Raw genomic sequence first — 12,066 nt, 5'->3', positions numbered from 1 at the left:
TCACTATGTGGGAAGATTTGCATAACGCCGCCCAAATGTTCACGCAAAGAAAGAAGGCATAACTTTGATTATCGCTGTAGTTTTGTTGTTGCCACCACCATGTCGTGGAGACGCTGTGTGTTTCGTTATGAAAGAGATTCAAATGCGAGTTTTGAGCAGTGTAGAGTAGCGCTTGTTGTTTGCCGTTTCTCTGATCACAAATGCAGACATGGTTTTATCTTTACGCTGCGTGATGCAACGCAACGCAACACAATGCGTAAAAAGACAGTATAAAACATTATAATCCGTTTTCATTACACCAAATACACAAAATAATGTTCTTTTTTTAGCAACGCCATATGACCCCTTTAAATTGAGACACTGACATAAATGTGACAATTTACAGAAGAATGGTTTTACGATGACTTTAGACAGAAATTCATTCTGCTCAGTCTGTTATTATCTGTAAAATACAGCATTATGGCAAAATAGTTGATTTTCTTTTATTGTTTAATAATAAATGTGAGTTACAATATGCATAATTAGGATTGACTAAATAAGATAATAAATCAGCCATTATTCAAACAATCTATATCCACAACCACCAACCATTTATATATGTCATCCAAACACACAATAAAGGTATAGTCTTTCAATACTGAGTTGTCTTTCACTGTTGCCGCTAGCAGAAGTCAGATTCAATGCCTAATGTTAAAAGAATAGCTAAAATACCAAATTCACTCAGACCATGTACTTCCAATCCACACTTGGAATACAAAAGGAGGCATATAGCACAATGTTCACGCTTCTATTCTCCATACAATGATAGGGAATGAGGATAGATGCTGCTCAGGTCCAAAAATGACAAAATAAAACAAGACAGAGAAAAAAATTATAACATAAAATCCATTAAGGCATACTAACTGTGCACTAACTTTGTGTTTACAGTCATATCCACTCAAATATGGCACATCAAGACATTTCGTGCCAGGTTTGATGTCAGCGATGGCAAACAGCATTCGTTCTCACATGTTTTGGGCTGTTCGTGATGTCCCATATATGAATATGCACTTGACTGAATGAGAACGGACAAATGCAAAACACAAATTTCATTTTTGGACAGATCTCATTCATTGTTTTTTTTAAACATTATGTAAGGGAGCAAGAAGGTGGCTCGTTCTTGCTAATTAGCTGCCTTTAAAATGTATGCATAAATTGAAAGACAGTAATCGGTAACATTGATAACGTCAATAACATGAAAACATTCTAAACCCAAAACTCAACAATAGTGAGACGTTACTAGTTCCAATCACATAAGCCACTGCTCTTTCTCCTTACTGAAATGTTCTGCCCACTTCCTGGTGAGCTCCAGATAGTGGTCTGGCTGATGGGGTTTGTAGTCCAAATACAGACGGGCCACAGTCTTCTTAGGCACGGCCCTCTCAATCTGAGTTCCTTCATGCCACTCATTAAATGATGTTACTGTGATGATATCAGGCCTAACGGACATCGCTGCCTGCAAAGAGGTCTCGTAATATCGTCCATTCACTCTGTTGCGTGTGTTGTGGTTGTTCCACGGCCGGACGGCAGTGTCCATATAACCAGGTCCAGCACTAGGCACAAACAGCAAGTTGTTCTTGTCGCAAAACGCTTTGATCGCTTTCCAGTTCTGGTGAGAAGATCCAAAGGAAAAGCCATTCGAAGCAAAGTAGGTGTACATGCCGTCGAACCCACCAGTCAGGATGTCCTGCTTGTGACGCTCTTCCACAATGAGGGCGATGAAGATGCCATCGTAAGGAGTTCCTCGGAGACTGTGAGAGCCTCTGACGGTCAGCAGCTCAGCCCAGGCCTCCGGTGGGGTAAGGTAGGAGTCGTACACATAAAAGAGCGGAAGGATCTTCCCAGTGCTGGACTTGAACCTGTAGAAAGCCCTGTGTTTCCCGTATCTGTAAAAAGATTATTTATTTATTTAGTGTTTATTTATACTGAACTCAGTTTAGAACATATCAGAGTTGTAATCAGTGCCGATCCTAGACTTCTGGGGGCCCTATACAAAACTGTGCTGGGGGGGTTATGAATGAATGAAACGCCTTTGTCCGTGTTCACTCCGTCTCGAATCGCACTCACGGAAAGCACTTGAGAAACAGCAGTACAGATGACTGTATTACCTGATACTCAGATCATGTAAACCTACACTTTACTTAGCTCGGTTTTACATAATTTCTTTCTTTCCAAAGCATTCCTGTTGCTAGAGAACAATTCAAGGACAAATTACTTTAATATATTTGGTAAACAAAACGACTCTGCATGCTACAGTCAGTAGACTGTTACAGTGTTATAGATTTACACACTGCAGCCATTGTTCTCTTGAACCGGAGTGAGTTAGCCACAATACCATCGGGTCATGTTATACGTTCTGTTTCATGAATGATTAATGGAGGAAAAGACCTCTATTTTTAAAAGACCGCTCTCTTTTCTGTTCGCCAGGCTGGATTGAATTTCACCCCAACTCCTGAGTTCAAAGCAAGCCAGCTCATCAGGATGGAGAAGGGCTAGACTTTCAGGTTTGCAGACAGGCTCGTTGTGATCTTTAGTTCTGGAACGGCGCAGGAGGTATTGAGGAGGTGCAGCTTACTTGTCAATGATGTATTTGATGTTGTCGTGCACAGTGAGGTCTGTCCGGCCTTTGTAGGGCTGCAGGTGAAACGCAACCTGAAAAGAATTAAAGTTAATGAAGTAAGACAATCTCTAGCAGATTCTAAATCATGTATCATTCAAACATACAACACATCTGTCTGTATACCTGTAATAAACTGATGCATATCTTGATAATGATATAGTAGAGGGCATACAGATGCAACTAAAAAGTAATTGGACACTTAAGTTACACTAAAAAAATGTGTAAATGTCATTGTATTAAATGCAAAATATCAAAACAGGTGTCATCTGATCAAATAAACGCTGCATGGGAAATTTTATATATATATATATATATATAAGTATTAATAAACAGCCAACATGCATGCTAATAATAAGTTAACAGTGAGAATTGGTCCCTAAACTAAAGTGTTACCCTATTTCTTTCTACAACAGTTCTCAAGTTCACAATGCACTGGAGGCGAAGATTATCTGTGAATAACAACTTCATCACCCATGTATCAGAGCTACTGATCATATTGCTCTATTCTGCTGCAACACCTTTGTAAGGTGGCTGACAGATGACTTTCTCAAAGTCCCAGAAACATGGTAGCTTAAGACACAGACGTGTCATGTTGAATACTCAGAGGAGACAGACCCTCTCCACTTCAGTGACTGCGACATGCACAAGGCTGATTGAACTGCAAAGCCCTTAGGGCCTTGAATGAGAAAAGCCAAGCACAAACACCCACCATTTTCCACACTGCCAATCCAGAAGGTCTTCATAAACTGGTTCCATGGCAACCTGCATTTAGCGACGCAGCTCTGTCTGTCATGGTCAGTTTGACAGCAGACACTTTGGACATGAACATCTGCACTACACCAGTCTTTTGAGAAGGAGGTTGCTGATAACACAAATTGCAGGTGCTCAACACCTGAAATGATCCATTGGCCCTCTGTTTCTTGAGGACTGACCGCCAGTGTAGTCAATAACTGGTTACAACTACACCTATTGCTATAGTCATGACCTGTAATGGTACAGTCAGTGTAGGAAAAGAGGATGGAAAGAAAAAAAAAGCCTCTGCCCATGTTCATTGTTACAACTCACAAAGGTGACACACTCATAAGATGCATAAGAACAAAATGCATTAAAATTACACCTGAAGTGCACACGTCCAACAGGCCAAGAGCTCAATGTGGATGCTCAACCTTAAAATGTTGCATAAAGAAAGATCAAAGTTGGCACACCACAGCTCCAAATGCAGAAAACTATTTATGTTCTCACCACAGGTGACATTTCAAGCCTAAAAGCTCTTCATCAGTCTAAAGAGATTTGAGTCAGATATAGCAAAAAAAAATATATACAAAATCTGATTTGTGATGCCTGTCTCAAGTCTCTTTCTCTGCCTTTCGTCTCATTATTCATGCTATATGACGGGGAACATGTTCTGTTGAATTGTGAATTTGCTTTGACACATTTTTGCAAATCAGAGGTGCCAATTCCCTTCTGAAATCACTTTTGAACTGCCATCTAACAGCCAAGCACAAAATGTCTCTTTAAAAAAAAAATGTTTTAAACATGAAATGCAAATGAGATTAACATTTCTATTTAAGAGAAAATGTAGTGCTTTGGTGGTTGGAAAGTTTTAAACATGTTTAGAACAACTCAAAAAGACTAAAGTACTAATAAATCCTCTTTCATTTCAACGGCTGAACGTGTCTGTACAGAATGAGGCACGGCCTTGAGCACAGTTATGAAGATACAGTGGTTGTTGTATAAGCACTGGCATGACGTCAATCCACTCACTCAGGCTATAAGCTTTGCTGTGCCCTTACAGCTAAATGTGTGATACCAAGATAAAGCAGAAATGCCAAAGAAACAATTGTAAATCAATGCTACAGTGTGGGCTGGTTAAGAAACTAGACTGCACAGCCTTTCTCAAAAAAGGCAAATCACAGCACATAGAACAAAAAATAAATCAACAAACTAGCTGACAGATTACCCCAAGGTCATAATACACACTCAAATATGATATCCACAGCATGATATGGTATGATCAAATATGATATCCATGGACATGTTCTTCAAGGTTTTCTGGAAGGCAAGGTGTCTAAGTCACATCGATTGACCATCGGGGTGCCTCAGGGTTCAGTTCACAACACAGTTCACAACACATTAGACTCGATCATACAAGTACGGCCATCTTGACAACCTCAAAGTTTCAGCATTTAGCTCTGCCAGCCTTTCTGACTTCTCAGCCGGGATGAGGCAACACCTTCAGCTCAGCCTCGCAAAGACAGAAGTGGGTTCACAACACTATTTTCCTGTTTGTTGGAATTTCAAACTCAATATTTTGTTACAATGCAAGTAATAACCTGCTTTCAAGTTCAATTTCCAAGTTACAATAAGTTGCCAAATTACGTTTGCTGATTAGCTGATTGGTAACATGACTTCCAGCAGCCATGATAAACAGTTGGCGGTTAAAGTTTTCTATGCACAATTTGATTTGACGAAAGTCACGAGACCTATTACTCTCTATCCAATCACGTTGATGGATAAAAATAAAGTTTGAGCTCATCCGCGCATCTCTACACTGACCTGAGTCACCAGTAGCAAACAATGGACCGCGCTCTGTTGGACAAACTAAGTTCAGAAGCATTTAATCTGCGTTGTATGTTCTGTAAAAAAATGTTCATATCGGCGGCATATTCGCCGATACGATATATCTGCGACAGGCTCATATCGGCTGATAATATCAGCAAAACGATATATCGGTCGGGCTCTACTAAAAAGTCAATATTTTACCCAGTCTTGCTCAAATTGTGGGTAGAACCTGAATCATGAGTTGTAGCTAATGACAGTGAAATTGTTGAAATGTCCAGAACCATGTTGAGACATACTGGCCTCCAAACGTTCTACTAGCATGGATGTGAAGCCACAAGTGGAGTGCAAATTAATTGGACATGGTTTGCCAGAACATGTAAACTGTTTTAATCAGCAAGACACTTGTCTTTTGAGACACATTATATATAAAAAAAAAGGACAAATAAAAATTGTGTTTTTGAGAAAGGACCTCACCAAAAGGATGTACAATGGCACTTGGGATTGTAGAAGAGCTCAGTGTGGTTGTGAGAATTGTCATCATCATTGTCAAACATAAAGCCCAGACTCCAACACTATCAATTCTGATGGAAACGAAGCACATGCAGTGAAGAGATACGTTTCATTACATCCCACTGCTCAAGCAGCCACTGGGAGCATTCATGAATGAGTACAAATGACTGTTATTGCTTTCTGTTTCCAAACTAATTCATATATTTTGTTCAAAGATTTTGCAGTCGCCTTGCAATACAGCCCCTTGTGTATTTCAAGACTTAAAACTACATCTGTGCCACAGAATGCGGTGTGCTTTGTTTACCCAAAACAGAGCAGTTGAGCAGGTCAAGGTCTTTGGGAAACAGCATGACGTTTTGCAAATTACTTTACAGATAAAAGACATACTGTACTGATGAAGCTATTTAAAAACGAAGAGTCCCAATGTTACAGCTAAAATTCAACCATTCCATGACACAACTCACACACTGACAACAACATGACAATAATCACAGGCATGGTGTTCCCGACTTGCTTCTCTAGACACCAGAGGATTCTGGGCTTACAAAACATGATGGACAAAAAGGCCCAGTAATATCAGGCAGAAATGGTGAACACAGCTATAGGCAGTAAACAGAGACTTTTGCAACCACTAGGCAAGCTCAAGAAATTACAATCAGTGGCTCATCTACAAAAGCACAAACGATTCAGCTGTTACAACAAAACTGAAAACCATTTTTAGTGCTTATAGTGCCTATCTACTATTTTTAGTAACTCATAGATTTTGTTGAATTTGTAAAGGGGATATTACAAGGAATGATCATATGTAAAATCATATTTACTTCCTTTATAAGGACACTGATAAGATACAAAATAAGATGTAATACTAGGCTTATTTCTTGACATTTATACACCATATGGGTGATGTAATGTGAAAACTGCAATACATAACAGAGGTCTTTATATGAAGTCTTACAACATAGGCTATATATTTGTTATATTAATAAATAAGCACAGACTTGGTGTGGAAGTTATGTTTACCATTCACCTTTACCGTTCAAGGTGAACACTTTAGGTTTAAGGTATCAGGTTAGGGTCACTAAATTGTCCTGAAATTTAAATATAAGCTCAGATATACCTTCTCTCACAGAAAAAAAAGGGTATATTTAGCGGTACATCAATTTGTCACTGGGGCATCTTAAAGGGACATCTTTGCATCTAAAAGTTTATAAAAGATTCCCTTAAGGGTACTACTCTAAGGCAGGGATTCGTAAACTCCTGGGGGATTAAGAGGGAACTGCAGGGGGTTTGTGACTTGATGAAAAGCATGTAACATTAAAATTAGCAAATGAGGCTTTATAAATAATCGATAAAACTGAAATAGCAATACCTTTTAAAATCGCAATTATCAAATAAAAGACCGGAATCTAAAGAAGTAGCTATAAAGTTCAAAAGTAGCTGTATAGTTTACACACACACACAGGCAGCTTGTAATACTATGTTTTGAGAGCAGCTCAGTGTACAGTTAATGCGTCTTTGACAAACCCATCTTTGCAAGTGCCGTGAGTTTAATGAACATTTTGTAACACAATGTGCGCTATGTTCACAACAGTATGTTTCCCAACAGAAACAATATGAAACATTTTCCTATAATAAAAGGTGTAAGGAAGTAAGTAATGTTATATATAAATAAACAACATAAAACACTAGCATTACTTACTCTGTTTACTTGTATGTTATGTGACAACATCCGAGAAAGCATCAACCAACATCAGAGAAATAATAACTTAGCAATTTGTTTTTTTTTTACATCTAAAGGGTTTTGGTTGACCAAACTGTTTGGGAACCCCAACTCTAAGCTACTAATATACACCTTTTCAGAGTAGCTAAGAAGCAAAGTTGTCCATTTAAAGGTCCTGCCTGGGTGCCAAGCAGCTTTACCCCTAAAGGTACATACTGTGCACATTCTTTTCTGACAGTGTTTAAAACAAATACATCAGAAAAAAATCCATAAACCAAGTGTTTGTGTAAGCAGATAAGTTTTATGGATCTCTCACCAGTTACCTTGATACTGTGTCTATGGGCAGCGTCCATTACAGCTGGCACTACATCCTCTGTGGGTTTGCCATGTTCATCTGCCACATCAGGAGGGTACCAGGACAGGACCACCACACCTGGCATCAAAAGTGGAAATACATTGTTCTACAAGCAACATTTTGTCTCTTTTAAGGCTTTTTTTTTAATGATGAACGACCACCTACATTGTACTATAATAGCCAAAGAAACATAAATATAATAAATGACAAGCACAATTCATCAAATTGTATCTTGGCCATAAAACCTGCAGCCGCCGCTTCGATTTGTGCCATGTGGGATTCAATGACATCTGGATCTCTGGAGCTGTAGGGTCCCAGTTCAGGGTAATAACTGGATGCAATGTCGTCTGGAGGATTGTGTCGTCCTTTTGGGTGACTGGCAGCTATTTTGGGGTCCCAGTGTGGTACCAGTACATGGTCCCAGTGTATATAACTACCGTCCATCTGTGGCGAGCCATACCATAAATAATAGAAGATGTGAATGTCATAGAATATGCTGTGGTCGGGACCAGAGTTGGAAAACAGTATCTTGGTGTCACTGCCCCCGCCACCATTTTGACCTGCTGATTCAACTACTTGATTGGGTCTCTGGTCCATTCGCTCTCCAATCAAAGGCATCAACTCCATTCCTGGCGCAAGATCCGAGAAGCCATCAGTGGGTTTGAGGGTTCGTAGGCCCATCATAGTACCAAAAATGAACAAAGTGAACAATAGAAGAGCCACACACGCTTTTCTGCGTAGCCTGTTCATGGTCGCTGTCCGTGGTGCTGGAAACGGCAGTTCAGACTGAGGTTAGTATGATCGAGGCCTCCAAAAGTGGGTTGTGAATTGCATTTCTTCCATCTCCAATTCCAGTTTGCCCTCTATGAGACTTGCATTTGGCACTCTGGACTGGTCGCTTGGTCCTTATCAGGAAGCCATTATCTGTATTACTTTAACAAATTGTAAAAATGCCTTGATAGATTTCTGAACATGCAATGAAAATAATAACCTGACAAACCAGCCCGCATTATCACGGCATATTCATAACCTGACAGAGCATGCTATATTTCTAACTCAACAGTGCATAGATTTGTCGTACAAGCCCGTTTGAATTCGAGGGAAAAGCGTCCATGCAATCATGCATTTATCACATGCACCACCAGTACATCCGTCTCCATCGCTTCATTTGCGCTGCTTCCCACTTGCAAACTGAACGCCGTCTTCTCTCTCGTGCTCTCCCACGCGTGGACCTGTATTCTAATCGTTTTGCGCAGTATAAAAAAACTTTCACATCAGATGCACTGGCTTTGTGAAAGCATCGGCTGATTTCTGTTCCTCTGTCGCCAGTGTGCTCATGATAAATCATCTCTTGTTACTGGAAGGTGGAGTCTCGTGGGTTTGTCACCATGCACGCATGCTCAAACAAGGGCACTGACTGTGTTCGCAATGGCGTGATTCTGGCTGCATACTGAGCAGTATATACTGAATACTGCATACTATTTTTTTACATAGTATGTAAAACAGTGATTGTTATGCAATGATATGCATTTCCATCATTAGTATGTTTTACTTTTGTTTACCTCTTAATGTTTGTATATAAAGAAATATGGTTATTTTTAATAATAAAAAATGCAATATGAAGTGAAAACGTTTGATGGTTATAAAAAAGTCTCAAATTGCGCCTTATATTACTGCCAGAACATTAATCAAAATGGAAAAAGAATCTTATTGCTCAGAATACTACTGCTTGCTGCATTTTAGTATACAGGATACTACCCACTGTCTTTAAACAGTATCTGAAACAGAATGACATATGCAGTACACATTTCAAACATTGCTTTCACATGATGACCATACACGTTTACAATGTGCTTACCAGATTAGTTGGAACCATTCCTTTTATCATGTGAAATTAGACACACATCAGCCTGATCAGTGGGTGTTTTATACTCATTAGAATTATAGACAGGGTGACCCGCCCTTTTTCCCCGTTCACATCCTCTTTTTCAGACCTTAAAAAGGCGTCCAGTCGGGATTTTTAAATAGCTAAATTGTCCGGGCTTTGACCTTGTTTTTCAATTGCCATGCTTTTTGATATTGGGTGGTTCTACCACCCACCCTATATAATAATAATAATAATAATAATAATAATGATGCCATAAATCTATATTTCTGAAGTCTGAACTCCTCCCCCAGGTCCGAAACCCCAGCCTCATGTGTGAATTCTCCGCCCTCGCCCGAAACCCCGCCCTCATGTTTGAATCCTCCGCCCGTCGCCCGAAACCCCGCCCTCATGTTTGAATCCTCCGCCCGTCGCCCGAAACCCCGCCCTCATGTTTGAATCCTCCGCCCGTCGCCCGAAACCCCGCCCTCATGTTTGAATCCTCCGCCCGTCGCCCGAAACCCCGCCCTCATGTTTGAATCCTCCGCCCGTCGCCCGAAACCCCGCCCTCATGTTTGAATCCTCCGCCCGTCGCCCGAAACCCCGCCCTCATGTTTGAATCCTCCGCCCGTCGCCCGAAACCCCGCCCTCATGTTTGAATCCTCCGCCCGTCGCCCGAAACCCCGCCCTCATGTGTGAATCCTCCGCCCCTCGCCCGAAACCCCGCCCTCATGTGTGAATTCTCCGCCCCTCGCCGTCAGCCCCGCCCCACACAGGCAAGCTCGCAGAAATTACAGTACATTTAGTGCAGAATCATATCTGTTGTCTTGTCATCAGACTTAAAAAATGTACCTATACTGCAATAACTGATCCAGACTCATCCCAATAATTCATAGTTTATGAGAGATTCTTAACCCCAACAGGTTTTCAATCCATCAAACTCTTTCTGTCTTCCGTTTGAAACGTTTGTTTGATCACATTTAATGTCCTGCGACGACATCTAGTGGAGAATAAGGCAACAAGCTGTGTTGTTTCTTCATATAAATTCTGACAAATAGGTAAGTCTGTAAGTAATACTATAAAACATCATAATGTGAGAATCGGTGAGAAATTAGGATTAACAAATATTGCTAGAGAGCCCTGAATCAGTAAATGAGTGTTTTTGTTTTAGAAATGTTATGGGAGCACAGGGGATAGTTGCAGTCTACTCTTTTTTGTTTTAACGCCTGTAACACACTTTTTTGTGCTATTTATCTCAAACTTTGATATAATGGATTATTTATTTATTTATTGCATTTAAACACAAAATAAACTGGAAGTCAATGGGGTCCATCGACTGTTTGGTTCCACACATTCTTCTAAATATCTTCTGTAATGTTAAGCAGAATAAAGAAAACCATACAGGTCTGGAACAGCTTGAGAGTGAGTAAATGATGACAGAATTGACATTTTTGGATGAACTATCCCTTTAAATGTTGGATTTTGAGGCATTGATTTTGGTATGTACAACTCAAACAATCACTTTTGTGATATTCAGAGATTATAATTACTTGTTATTGTGATATTTACAAAGCCGCATGTTGAGGCAATAAACTCAAAATAGAACACATTCTGATTTGTACAGCATTGGAAGCCGTTTATATTTTACTCATGGAGGTGGAGCATTGAGCACAATAAGCCAGTCTGACCCACCTCAGAGTGCTGAAGATGGTACAGTCCGTTTCCAAACGCTCTGTGAACTGTTCAAGAGACTGAATGCCACACTCACACACACACACACACACACACACACACACTGAAGATGCCCTGATACACACCTGTTCCGCCCAAGACAAACATGATGAACGCAGACATGAAAACCATACTGCTGTAGGGCTGCTCATCATTGGTAAGTGAAGCTTTAATCTAGAATACCAAAGTGTTATATAAGTGTTAATATAGATCAGCATTTAACACGAGAAGAAGAAAAAAACATCAGTTTTCTCTCTCTCTCTGTTTTTTAAATATTGTATTTTAATATGCTTTTTTTTGGGTTAATCTGACTATGAAAAGTCATGCATGTTATATTACAGCATAATATAAATATTACAGCAGATATAAATCTAGTTAACATTTGCTTATTAGTGCAGTTTTGAAATACAGATACTTTAACATTTTGCTGTGTTTGAGAGTAAAGGACTGTGAAAATCATCATGTGTGTATAGTGTTCTGATTAAAGGTCAGTTCTTCGGTCAGATTTCTGTCAAAGGTTAGCCTGCTCAAATTACAGTATCAGTAACATTAAGTATGATCAGTAATAATTATCTTGAAAAATATACATCAATTCAGATCTCTAACGAATAGCAATCGTAGTGTGTATTTGGCCTAAACTGGCACAGCATAAGCATTTTCTCCCA

General features: G+C 39.8%; 1 protein-coding gene across 1 annotated transcript; it reads right to left on the bottom strand.

Moving 5' to 3' along the window:
• Window positions 1-490: 490 nt before the first annotated feature.
• LOC107693995 (glycoprotein endo-alpha-1,2-mannosidase-like protein) lies at window positions 491-9,158 on the bottom strand. The gene is made up of 4 exons (XM_016493610.1): window positions 8,052-9,158; window positions 7,775-7,884; window positions 2,615-2,691; window positions 491-1,925 (listed from the first exon to the last, which is right to left on the bottom strand). The coding sequence occupies exons 1-4, from the start codon at window positions 8,554-8,556 to the stop codon at window positions 1,289-1,291; spliced, it is 1,329 nt and encodes a 442-aa protein (XP_016349096.1). The 5' UTR covers window positions 8,557-9,158; the 3' UTR covers window positions 491-1,288.
• Between the last annotated feature and the right edge of the window lie 2,908 nt (window positions 9,159-12,066).

The sequence above is a fragment of the Sinocyclocheilus anshuiensis genome, unplaced genomic scaffold (genome assembly GCF_001515605.1).
Source record: "Sinocyclocheilus anshuiensis isolate Anshui unplaced genomic scaffold, SAMN03320099.WGS_v1.1 scaffold2456, whole genome shotgun sequence".
In the NCBI taxonomy this organism is placed as follows: domain Eukaryota; kingdom Metazoa; phylum Chordata; class Actinopteri; order Cypriniformes; family Cyprinidae; genus Sinocyclocheilus; species Sinocyclocheilus anshuiensis.
This window is presented reverse-complemented; position numbering and strand designations above follow the sequence as displayed.

Bases quoted from the DNA above. Each gene is read 5' to 3' on its own strand.
- LOC107693995 (XM_016493610.1), bottom strand. From the start codon at position 8,556: ATGAACAGGCTACGCAGAAAAGCGTGTGTGGCTCTTCTATTGTTCACT. The intron at 7,885-8,051 runs GTTTTATGGCCA...TTTTGATGCCAG, and splicing joins AATCGAAGCGGCGGCTGCAG to GTGTGGTGGTCCTGTCCTGG. The intron at 2,692-7,774 runs GTAACTGGTGAG...AATTCTTTTCAG, and splicing joins CCCATAGACACAGTATCAAG to GTTGCGTTTCACCTGCAGCC.